General features: G+C 37.9%; 1 protein-coding gene across 1 annotated transcript; it reads right to left on the reverse strand.

Moving 5' to 3' along the window:
* Window positions 1-11,146, reverse strand: uba2 (ubiquitin-like modifier activating enzyme 2). Its single transcript, XM_044124757.1, has 17 exons — window positions 10,880-11,146; window positions 8,985-9,068; window positions 8,830-8,900; window positions 8,131-8,195; window positions 7,946-8,046; window positions 7,733-7,854; window positions 7,537-7,604; window positions 6,011-6,132; window positions 5,262-5,361; window positions 4,972-5,126; window positions 4,112-4,205; window positions 3,855-3,967; window positions 2,403-2,558; window positions 2,225-2,321; window positions 1,758-1,863; window positions 1,518-1,660; window positions 1-523 (listed from the first exon to the last, which is right to left on the reverse strand). Exons 1-17 carry the CDS (start codon window positions 11,018-11,020, stop codon window positions 309-311), a joined length of 1,953 nt encoding a protein of 650 aa, XP_043980692.1. The 5' UTR covers window positions 11,021-11,146; the 3' UTR covers window positions 1-308.
* Window positions 11,147-12,774: the final 1,628 nt, after the last annotated feature.

Raw genomic sequence — 12,774 nt, forward strand, 5'->3', positions numbered from 1 at the left:
TCGTGTTGCATGAGGAGTACAGTACATTTATTTAAAAAAAAAAAGTACAAAAAAAGCCTTTTTTAAACCATCAAGAGAAGCAGTTCAAGACCTTAAATGAATAAAAATATGCAAACTTTACTGCATTTTCAAAAGTTTGTTTAAAATATTGAATCTATTTACAGAGTCATGTCTGAAAGTCGGCATCAAAGCAGAAAAAGGAGCGGGGACTAAAAGCTGAAAGTGTTCTTCATTGAACTGGTGGTTTTATTGATTTCAGCCTACTGTCTTTTTGAAAACATAATGATTTCATCAGAGTCCTTCAGAGCTTAGTCCAAAGCGATGATGTCATCGTCATCGTCATTGTCTGCCGCAGTGGCTGCAGCTGATTGGTCCGTTCGTGGGCGCTTGGTGGAGGTTTCGCCGGTCTCCGAGTCCTCTTGGTGCTTCCTCTTGGTAGCGGTTGGCGGCGCCGCAGAGCTGGACGGTGCTCCCACTTCCTCATCAGAGTCCACTATCATGATGTCATCATCGTCTGCTGCAGCTGAAATCCAAGACAATTAAAGGTGACTTATTATACTTCTTTGAACAGGTTAGGCTGGATTTATGGCCTAAACAAAACATCTTCATAACATTTCACAAAATCATTCTCAGATAATGAGACCTCAGTCTACTCAGTTCTGCCTGTGTTGAGCTGATTTAGGGTCTCCTGTCACTTTAAATCCAAACGAACTGCTGCTGGTCACGCCCCCAGCTCTTTACACTCACATAAAAATGGCAGCAAACAGATGTAAAACTACTCAACCGTCCATCTCTGAAAGGCATTAGTAGAGCCTCCTGCACAACCAGCAACATTGCATCAAGTGGTTTCTGGATGGTAAGTTAACAACACAACACTTGCCTTTTCCAGCAGCCATTGTATAGCGCATACTGAAGAAAAACCAGCTAACCAAGCGTGCTGGTCCTTAACTTAGGTTGCTAGGTAACAGCACACTGCCCATTGAACGTGACTTAAAAAGGACTTTTTTGAAATGGCAATTTTCCAGACACCAAAGGAAAAAATAAAAAAAGCAGATTTACTCACACACACATTTTTCAGCTTCATATAAATGTTATGTGATTATTTCATTATGTCCCAACTTAATTTTCTTACAAAATTAAGTTGGGATGTGGAGAAATATTTCCAGGAAAGCAAGTCTTTTTTTATTTTCTTTTTTCCATATGTTTTAACAAAAATCAGAATCAAAATTCTGACTTTAATCTTTTGAGATCAAAAGTCAGACTTCAGAATGATCTGAATTTTAACTTTAAACTCAGAATACAAATTTTTGATATCAACATTTCAGATTAGTAAAAAAATACAAAACAAAACAAAAAACACGGCTCAGTTTATTTTTAAGGGCTTGGTCTGTTTTCAGAAGCAGTTGAAATCCATATGGAAGCATAAAAACATGCAAAATCATCAGGCCAGAAAAACATTGAAGACATTTCCATCTTTAAAATAAGCTAAAAAGTGAAAATGATGTTTTGATGCCGACCTTTAGAAGACGTGGACGGCTGGGCGGAGTCTTTGTTGCCATTGGTGATGCTATTGACTTCCTCCTGGTTGGTCTGAGGGGGCGGAGCTTTGTCCGGAGCCTCACCCACCACCTCAAACTCCACATCTCGCTCAAGCTCCTCACTGCCAACAAAAACAAATGATATTACATATTATATCTATATTTTCTGTTCAGAAAAATGAGCAGAAGGAGGTAAAGTTTGATCTGTCTGCCACTCACGTGTGCAGGACGTTGATGAGCAGCGTGTAGTCCTGAAGGAAGTCGTCAGACTGGAGACGGCTGCCGTTACGAATCCCAAAGTCGGAGAGGAATTTGTTGTTGTTGGCTGTGAAGAAGAAAAAAAAAATGCAGATTAGAAATTACAGATCCAACTGATCCAAAACTGTGTTCAGCAGACTGGGATTCAGTAAATGAGGCTTGTTGTGGGCCTAAAAATGGAACTATATAGTCTAAATAGTATAGTATGGAACTATAAACTAAATAGTCCTAAAAGTATATTTTTTCAAAAAGGCACTCAAATAAATGCAATTGATTAAATGTAACCAGCTCCTACCTAACTCTGTTTTAACAAACTTTAGGAAACCAATAGTCAGCCTCTGTTACTTAGCCGTCTTCAGAATAAACCTCAAATAGAAATCTGCCTCAAATATAAGAGTCAGAAGAAATAACTTCAAGTCTTAAATTACTTTCCGTCTCTCCTTCCTCTGAGGAAATGAGGATAGTTCCTTTGCCGTCTTCTATCTGAACATCCGGAGCGACCATGCCGAACCGTTCCTTCAGGATCTGAACAGAAATCAGAGCAACGTTGCATAATTTCGCTCCCTGGTCTCTGCTCAGTGACAACGGGCTCCAGCTGAGGTTTACCTTGTCCTGCAGACACAGAACCGTCGTTTTCTGCACGTTGACTTTAACTGTGACTTCTGGTTTGCTGGCGCAGACGTAACAGTTTGGACTGGGTTTGTCCAGAATACAGGGCACCAGCAGCTTCTTTCTGAGGTTCGGACATTTATTCAGGAAGATCTGGAACGAATGGACACCAGGGTTCACAGAGGAGAAGTCAGAGTTTTTGTCCTTGAACTCTACCACCCAACCCAACCAACGCTTTAAAACTTCTTATCAGAGGAGAAACAGCAGGTCAACAAACATGTCGAGTTTGTGGGAGATAGAAAAGAATCCGTTTTGGTTCTGGAACAAAGGAACAAATTTTTCTTGCAGGTTTTAACAGCTGGAATCAAGCCAGGGTTAAAGTGACAAAATTTTCAAAATAGGTTTTATTAGGAAGATGAACAAAAACAAAACATTAAAATTGATAAAATACCATAAACAAACTTTGGATTTTAAATGAAGCAAACAAAACCAACAGGAGGAACGAATGCAGTAAAGTGAAGCGGCTTCTTTTGATGAATATATTCAGTGAAATTTAACTTATGGTTGAATATTACAGTTTGTTAATAAAACATCCGATAGCAAAACTAGAATACAAATAATTTAATTTTCTGTCATTATTAGTGCAACCAAACAACATTTTTTTATTATGAAGTAAACTGAACTGATGACAGAGTATTAGGGCCACGCTCTGAAATTTAATTATAAGACAAAAAGTTATAATATAACAAGAATGAAGTAGTAATTTTATGAAAAATCATACATAAAAAACATAAAAAGAAATTTAAGAAATAATGTTGTGCAACGTCTGAAGTTGTACTCTGAAATTAAGTTTTACATTCAGGGAAATATTTAGTCTTTTACACATCAGCATCAAATTATTATTATCGGTAGCAGGACTGCTGAGTCTATTTCAAAGAAAGAATCATAAGTTAGTCACGTCAGATCTTTATAAATCAAACCTTTTTCTTGACTTCTCGTAACTATGATATTTTTATGCTAATATTTCAGCTTTTTCTGCTGTGGTATGACTTTATCCTCGTAACTGAAATAATTTTAATTTTCTTACGCCATCTTATTTACTTAATGTGAACCAAATTTTATAATTAGTATAAATCATCAATATTTCACAGGTTTTCACAGAAAGTTCACTTTAATATTGTCCTCATGTCTCTGAAAGCTTGAAGTTAGTGGGATGAAATCTTTGCAACATTTTGAAAGAAATCTCTTCCACATTAATGTTAAAACAGCTTGAAGCCAAAAGTGTTTTCAACAAAGCTGGATCAATGTGACTGAGCAGAGGGTGAAGAGGTGATCTCTAAAAGCTCAACATACTGAGATAACTGAAATCCAAAATTATCCTGAGTTCCCAACAAACCTTTTGTTAACATATCATCATGTCTGCAGACAACAGAGGCCTGCTGGACTAACCGTGCGGCAGGATTCCAGCTCTCCAGACAGGATCTTCAGTCCTTCCAGCACAATGAGTCCAGCAATAACAGCGTTGGTTGTGGCGATGGCGGGGATGATGTTTCCTGCCATAGCTAGAAGAAGAAGAAGAAAATAAACAAAACGTTTTACTGAAACTCTGAACCAGTGCTGCTCGTCTTCAAGCTGAGATCCGCCTCATGAATCTTTCAATAAAGATTTCTAGAAGCTGTTTCTAGCATCCAGAAATAAAAACTTACATTTTACATCGAAGCGGCTCTTCATGTTCATGCTGAAGATGTTCATACGCAGGTTTGCTGCTGCAGTAACAAAGTCCATTGCTGGAGGGTCATCCTGACAGCAAGAAGATGGAAATGATTTAAAACAAAGTCAAGTGGGTATATATGTGTATATATATAAATAAATAAAACAAAGTGGGTATATATTTATCTATAGATATCTATATATAAAAAAAATAAAGTGGGAGGTGGGTCAGTTATACTAGCTTGACTTTGACAACCTTAACATGTAGATGTGTTGTGGAATCCAGTGTGTAGGTTCAGTTAAAAAATAAAAGGCAACACACACATCCACTCTGACAGATCAATTAGTAAAGTATCTGTTTAAATTACCACTTACTAATAATCGTTAAACATCAACCCTGAAAACATAAAACTGTGATGGACTGAATGCTCTGTTTTAGGGTTTTTGTGTACTTTTTTTGGGTTGGGAAATGTTTGCGTGTTTTTTGGAGTTGATTTCTGATACACTTGAACTTAATTTCTGCTCTATGGGCTGGTGGAGCTGTTGTCCATTAGTTGCCATAGCAACAGGTCCATGTGTGTAGCATAAATCCAAAACAGAATACAAATTTTATGTTTTAAAATGTCTCAGTTTTAATCTAAACCGTATTTTATAGAAATAGGATAAAAAATAAGAATATTTATGTGACAGATTCCTGCCTGACAATAAGATTTTGTGGATATGACACAATGAATAGTATCGGCGCCTGCAGTAGCGTGTTGCTAGCTGGCTAATAGATGTCTATGCATGACTGTAAAAACTAAGCAATATTCTTGATACTGTCAACGATTGTTGTTGTGTTTCCTCTGGAGCGAACCTTGTCCCAGACGAGCTCGGAGCCCTCGCCCTTCTCCTGCAGCTGCGCACGCAGCGTTTCCACGCTGTGCCGGAACAGCCTGCAGTAGCCCCAGACATCCAAAACCTGCTGGTCCTTCAGCCCGGACGTCGCTGGACTCTCCTCATGAGGATGGGCTGAGACCATGACAGATGAATTAATCACCCAGACAGCAGAAACTCAGGGAATTCATAAAAACAACCCAATAAAACTCCAAATTTTCTTTATCCTGAAGCCAGAAATCTAACTTATGTTGGATCTCAGGAACTCACCGTTGTTCTCCAGCTGCTGCCAGTCCAGAGGAGCAGGAGCTTTCCTCTTTTTCCACAGCTTGTCCATGGTCAGCAGGTACATGATGTCATCTTTGAAGAGCTTTGGAGGAGAGCCAATCAGAGCAGAGATTGTTACTGTAAGTCAGATCTGATGGCGTTGCAGAGAAACACGGATTACAACGACCTGAACGTTGCCAAAGTTTCTATTAAACCACCAAACAAACTTCCACCTGACTGGTGAGAAAGGTTTAGTTTCTGGAGCTGAAAGACAGAAACCAAGCAGATCTGTAGTTTTACTAGAGCTGAAACGACTAATCATGATGAATCGATTATTGAAATAATTGTCAACGGATTTAGTGATCGATTAATCACTAACTGGAGTATACAGACTCAAAAAAGATTCATGTTTGTTACGGGGCAATAATTTGTTTCTATGAACTGTGATCCCAACATTAAAGCTCTATGAACTAACTAACTTATGTTCGATCTCAGGAACCCATGAGGCCCAGTTGGAGAGAAAAAGGAGAAAATAGTAGAAAATAAAAGTCAAATTAATGACAAAAAAGTTTAAATTATGAGTAAAAGTGGAAAAGGAATAACAATAAAAACACAAAATAACACTGGAGCAAAGCTCTGCACTTGAGCTTGAATCTTTATACTTAAATAAGAAATAACTTTTTTCCTTTCACAGCATTGATAAATAAAGCAAAGTGAAGTGATTCAACATCAACCTGCTGGGTTTAGTTCACCTTGTTGAAGAGCTTGACAGGGTCGTAACCGGTGGACCGGGCCCACTCTTTGGTGGAGACCCGCCTGATGTCGCCGTCCTGCTCTGAGGCCGTGGCGCGGGCTGCCGTGTCTTCAGGGTTCCCTGTTCACACGAACAGTTCTCTCAGTTCACTGAAGAGAATCACCTGCATGCTTTCAGATCACTGCTGCTTAAAATAGAGCTGATTCGATTAATCATAATGAATCGATGATCGAAATAATTGTCTACTAATTCAGTAACTGATGATTCATTATACAGACTAAAAGAAAGGCTGTTTAGTAGGGCTGAAATGATTCCTTGAGTGATTCGAGTACCTCGATTATTAAAATTCCTCAAGGAAAATTAATCTGCCTCAAAGATTCGTTATGTTTTATTATTTAATGCACTGTGTTTCGGCCGGGTTATTACTTGCGTTGCGCCGCGCTCTCACTTCTGCCTGAGTTGTTTAAGAAAGCTAACTGCTAGCAGCATAACGTCCAGCTTTCAAGTTTGGCCTGGGAGGATTTTATTGAATCATGATAATGTCCGGGTTTTGTCGTTTTTTGGAGGACCAATAAGCATTTTTAAAATGACTGATGCGATGTCTGCAGTACGGCAGGAAAGTACTGCAGGCATCCCATCCTGCCGGAGCTACTGCCTGGTGGCGGTTCAGACGAACAGCGGCTCAGAGCGCTGCAGGTGTATTTATACAGGTGAGCGGACAGACTGTACACTGCAGACAGACGGCTGCACATTAGATGATTAACATAAGTGTAGCTTTATGGACAAACCAGGAAATTTATTCCATATCATCCCGGTCTCAACAAATGTGTGGCGGAGCTCATGGCGGCGGCACGTAGCTGGTAGATGTTTCTGTGTGTGACGAACAAAGGAGTCAAATCCTGTCGCTAACATAAACACAAAAGCTATAAATGTCTGAGCATTTATTAAATTGACTGAAGATGAATGAATAAACTAAAAGCTGGAGTACAGACATTTTTTATAAGCATATTTGTGAGTCTGCCTCTTTGTTATTACATTAAATATAATTTCAGATTTTTGTACAACTTTTCTTCAGGTTAACTTAGAACGTGAGCTATTATTGCTACAGGTTAGTTTTCTAAACTACAGCGGGGTTTCCCCCCAGAAAACTTGCTAAGCCCGGTGGTTCACCGTGTTTTTGTATTAAAGGTGTTAAGTAGACGGGAAAAGTTAAAATATTACTGGACAATTATATGTTATGAGAAAACATCACCAGTGAAATGCTATTTAAATCCACAACTGGTCTTAAAAACAGCTAATCAGAAAATACAGTTAAAATGAATATCAACTATTTGCACTTCTGTTTAATCCAAATTAAGTCAGTGGCTCCATTAGGCCCCCCAGGGCTTCAGGGGCCCCATTGTTCTCAAAACAACAATATAGTTTACTGCAACAATTGTTTTATTGTGCATTTACTGAAATAGCCGTTAGCTGCAGTTCTAGTTTAAAACGCTGAGCAGCCGAGGAGAAATGCATCCGACTCACATGCAGCTTCTGGGTCAGCTGTGTCTGGTGAGACTTCTTGATCTGCGTCTTCTTCTCCAAACAGCTGGCTAGAAACCAAACACTAAAGTCACAACCAACTAACTGACTGAACATGTAAACCACAAATAACAGAAAAGTGTTTCCAAAATAAAAGGAAAACAAATTTATGACCGTTGTTGTAAAACGCGAGTCTTACTTGAAGAGATACTTGGCCCAGACGATGCAGTGAATGGGCTCGGACGGCGTGTTTCTGATGGTGCATCCTGGGAAAGTTTTCTGGGCCGGCTTTGGCTGGCACTCATAGCACTCCGTCATTCCCTGGTGTCAACAGGGACAGAGATAAAGAGCAGGGGGAACTAAAAATTAAAGTTTTAAGGGTTTTTTGCCAAATGAAGGTGTGGACATTTACCTTTTTGATGACAGTGACCTGTCCCAGATACCCTGCAGTGCCGCTCTCTATCAGAGGAATATCAGCTGCCAGGCACATCCTGTTGACGTGGTTACGGGCAGCTGGAGGGAGAAAACTGTGACTTTCATCATCTGGACTCAGAACAAAGGGAGAGATAAATGAAAAATAATCCCATGTTAGCTTACCTCTGTTGTCCAGAGCATTCATCACCAACATGAACTTTCTGAAGAACTCCACATTGTAGTCAGGGCTGTTGAGAAAAACACAACTCATCAGAAACTTTATCTTTAAGTTATTGATTAATAGTTAACAGAAGTATATAAACTCTAAAAAAGAAAATTTGCTGAAAGAACAACACATACAAAATAGTATTCAAATTAAAATTGTACAAAAGATAGATAGACTTTGCATTTGCAATAGGTAAAAAACATATTTTGTCTGTTAATATGTTCTACCAGAACTCCTCAAGGGGCAGTTTTAGCTTCACCTGGTTCACATTGTGTTAACAAAATTTCCTATTACCCACCTTTTGCATCCAATTATTAAACAGTTAATCAAATGTTAAGTAAACCACAAAGGACTGAGCTTTTATAAGAAATAATTATTTTTAGCTGCAAATGATCAAGCATTCACTAAAGGAATGTTGTTATTGAGTTTTAAGCTATAACATTTTTATTTTCTCATTTAAAAAAGGAATTTAGTTGTTTATTTCCACCTCTTAATGTATTTCTAATAATGTATTTAAAAAAGCTCAAATGGCCAAACAAAACAAAAAATCTGCAGAATGTGACAATTTTACAATCTGATTAATAATCAATATGATCAATTCCAGCCCTGGAAACATAAATTACGCTTTTATTTCCTCTAGAAAAAGGGAGACTCACTTCATGATGCTGTCATGGTAGGCTGTGATGTTTGCGCCGGGGCAGAACTGCAGGGCGCTCTCCTTGGCCACCTGGAAAAACAACCCCACCAAAGTCCTCAGTGTTAAAAATGCAACTGAATAAAACGTTAACTCGGCTGTTTGGAGTTTGCACACCTGTGCTTTGGATTTGCCGACATGTTTCTTCTGAAACAGGAACTGACGGTTGAGGTTGCTCACGTCGATTGTGTCCAAGTCAATCTGCAGAAATCAGTAAGTTTGTTTAACACATCCCAGAAAGAGAACTAAAAATGGAAATCTTGGTAGGTTTTGCTCCATTTTGTTCGCCATGTAGCGTCTGCAGTAGCATCTCAAACTCTCGTCCATTACAGCAGATGTCCTGCAACTTTTAGCCATGACCAGCATGTCTGAATCAAATGATTTAATTCCCATTTCACATAAGAGTCTCAAAGTTGCAAAAGCAGCCCTTGAAGACTTTGGTTGAGTTAAAGGAAAACCTGGCAAAATCTGTGATGAGCTATTTTCATTGATACCAAGTTAAACACCTGGAAACTGCAACCCCAACAAGTTCCACTAATGCTGCCTAATATGTCTACTAGTAAGGAAACTAATGATTATTTTACTAATCAATTGTTCTATTGATTAATTGTATAAAAAAACAAATAGCACACTCTGCACATATTTTATTTAACCACAATATTAGAAATACAATAAAATGTGTAAATAAATAGTTCAATGCCTTTTTAAAATAAGAAAATACAGACTTTATTGCCCAAAATTCAATAATAGCATTCCTTCAATGAAAAATTCTCAAAAGCACGACTTTACATCAATACGGTGCAGGACTAACCTGTTTTTTTTAGGATTAACTAATTAATAATTGGATAGCAAAAGGTGCTGAGGAGATTTGCTTTTTTTCTTCTTTTACCTTTTTTAAGGATTTGAACCAGATAAGCTAAAGCTATCAATTGCAGATTTTCTGGAATTGAATTAAAAATTTATAGGAATTTTTTTTATCTTCCTTGCTAAATGTCTACATTTTTGTATGTATATATTTTTTTAACTTAATTACTGCTTAAGTAAAAAGAAAACTTGAGTAGTTGAAACGTAATCAATTGCAAATTTGTTGACGGACTCTGACTTGGTGTTGTATTTTGTTGTTGATTCTATGTTGCATTGTGTTTTTGTGTTTGATTTGATGTAAAGCACTTTGAAATGCCTTGCTGCTGAGATGCGCTATACAAATAAAATTTGATTGATTGATTGATTAAGTAGTTAAGTTTTCTTTCTTTTTGAGTTTGTATACTCCAGTTAATGATTTCCTGTTGGTGCACGTTTCTCTTCTCTCCTGATGGAAAAAATGTTTGACCGACTCCTGATCACTGTGCATCATAAGTTTTACTTTTGAATTCAATTATTGAAATAATTTAAACTTTCATTGATATTCCAGTTTATTCTTGATGTTTTCGTCTGTAATTGATGGAGTGATTAATTTCAGTTACAAAAGCGACATGAATATTGAATATTTACTTTTTCTCTAAATTATTAAACCGTTTAAAACAAGAAATATTTTTTTTCTGTCTGTCTTTATTTAAGCTGTACAGCTGTTTAGTCTCGTTGCGCTCCTGTTTATGGTTCTGGCTCAGCTGCATGCCTGTTAGTCAAGGTTTCCTTCATTTTTACAACATTAGTTTATAAAATACCAGCTTTGCCAGCGCCAGTCTTTAACAGAACAGGTAGAGCCCTGACGTTGTGGACATATTTGTCCTTCCTGAAATTAAACCAACCCACCGGTCAGTGAGGCTCTGTACAGAAGCCTGGCTAAGTTAGCAGCAATAATGGCGCCAAATACTGACTAAAACACTGAAACTCTGCTCATATTTAAAAGAAACTCTAACCCTGGGTCTTAACATATAGCAAAGCTAACACTCTCTATAAACATTTGTAACCCTGAAACTCGCGACTCTGAAATTACTCCTAACCCACACACCCGCCCCCCAGCAACACAAAGACCTAGCTAGCTGCTAGCATCAAGCAGAAACGGAACGAACCACATCAATGTTTTTGAAGCCGGTGAGGACCAGGTTTTTCAGCAGCTCACAGCCGATACCTCCCGCTCCCACCACCAGAACCTTGCAGCTGGACAAAGAGTCAGCCAGCTCTTTTCGGAGGGAACCCACTAGTTGGACCATAATGATGCACAGACGTAAGAGCAAATCCTGCAAGCAGCACCGGGTGGTTAGCGGCTAACAGCTAGCTACTCTCGTTCTTCAGCGGCCCGCCCACAGCCGGCTCGATTCTTCTTCTTGGGTTAAATTGCAACAACAGACGTTCATTACTGCCACGATATTACACTGAGAAGGTGTGATATTCATTTGTTATACAAAACAAAAATATTTGACTATTTTCCAGCTATGTTCTTCAAAAAGAAACGAAAAATTATATTTGTTGTGCTTTTTACAAAACAAAAGAACCTCTCACTCCCAGAAAATCATCAGCAATAACAAAACAACAGTAAAAAAAATACCAAATGAGTGTTTGGATTTTCAAATCAGTTCGATTTCAATTACATTTTCTTGCTGTGTAACGCAGGCAAGAAAAAAAGTCATATTCTTCAAAGCAGATCTTGAAAAAATTAAACAATTTATTGTGCCTCAAACTAGAGCCTACCCCCATTTCTATAAAACACATTTGAAGTGGTATTTTATATGCATAAATTATTTCCAGCCAGCTTTCAAGTGTGACTTCTGCTTCAGAAAAGAACACACTGGTGACATCTGTGATCGAGTCACAGTTATGTGGCTTCAGGTATTTAGTGCTTTTGACTGATTAAAAAAAAAGAGAGATAGAGAAAGATAAACTTAAACTGAAAGCTTATCAATGGGAAAATTATTCCCAGGTGTTAAACAGCATAAAAGCTGTTAAACTGCCAAACTTCAAAATCGCCACTGCCTTGTTTCCTCCATGACAGCCCAAAAACTGGATGATTCATTGCAATTAATAGGCAGGACCTGAAACATCCTCTGTAAAACACAAGATATTTTATATTGTAATTCTCAATTCTGCCACAGGATGAGGCGGTTTCCCCGAAGGGGAAAAAATTAATAAAAAGCTGAATATTATACAAAGTATGAAGGTTATGAATACCAAGAGATATAGCCGGCAGTAGAAGAGCAAGGTGAATAGTATAAAAGTTGAATGGTAAAAATAGCACAAAGTATGCAGGAGAAGAAGCATGGTGAAATTTACGGAGCAACTAGAAAAATGGAACTCAGTAGTGTGAAAATATGCTTCACATATTTTGTAGCTTCATAAAGTCCTATGAAGAAATGCTACATCCCAGTGTTTTCCAAAGTGTCGGCCGCCAGAGGGCGCTGTGGAGGCCTTGGAAAGTTAGCGAGAATGTAAAATAAATTATAAATAAATATAATTTTATGTGTTTAATAAAAAAGATTTCATATTTTTTTAATAACCAAAAGAGAGGATTATGGTGTCAAATTTTATTTTCTGGTAATAAAGTCAGAATATATTATCTGATTAACAGTGGGAAACAGCATTTATGCTAAATAAATGTAATAATTATGCAATAATGAATAAAAAACATTCTAAAAGTTGCTTCACATATTTTGTAGCATTGTCTTTGTGTTTGCAAAGGGGGTGCCAGGCCAAAGGTTAATGCCCTTTCAGAGGGACCATGGAAGAGAAAAGTGGGAACTCCTGCTTTAAAGTAGCTCAAAATAGCTCAAAAACATGATGGCGTTCATGGCTGTTTTGCTTGTGAGGGACTGGAAACCCGGCCTCTCGCTAAAAGGTCCCTTTCTATGTTGTTGAACAAGGAACATGTTTAGTGAAAATCTTTCTTCCTCATACTCGTAATGGGAACTGCTGGTTAACTTAGAATTGTCTTTTAATCTTGGATAACTCACTTTCATAGGCAGTCGAAGCC

Source organism: Gambusia affinis, linkage group LG08, assembly GCF_019740435.1.
Source record: "Gambusia affinis linkage group LG08, SWU_Gaff_1.0, whole genome shotgun sequence".
NCBI classification, from domain to species: domain Eukaryota; kingdom Metazoa; phylum Chordata; class Actinopteri; order Cyprinodontiformes; family Poeciliidae; genus Gambusia; species Gambusia affinis.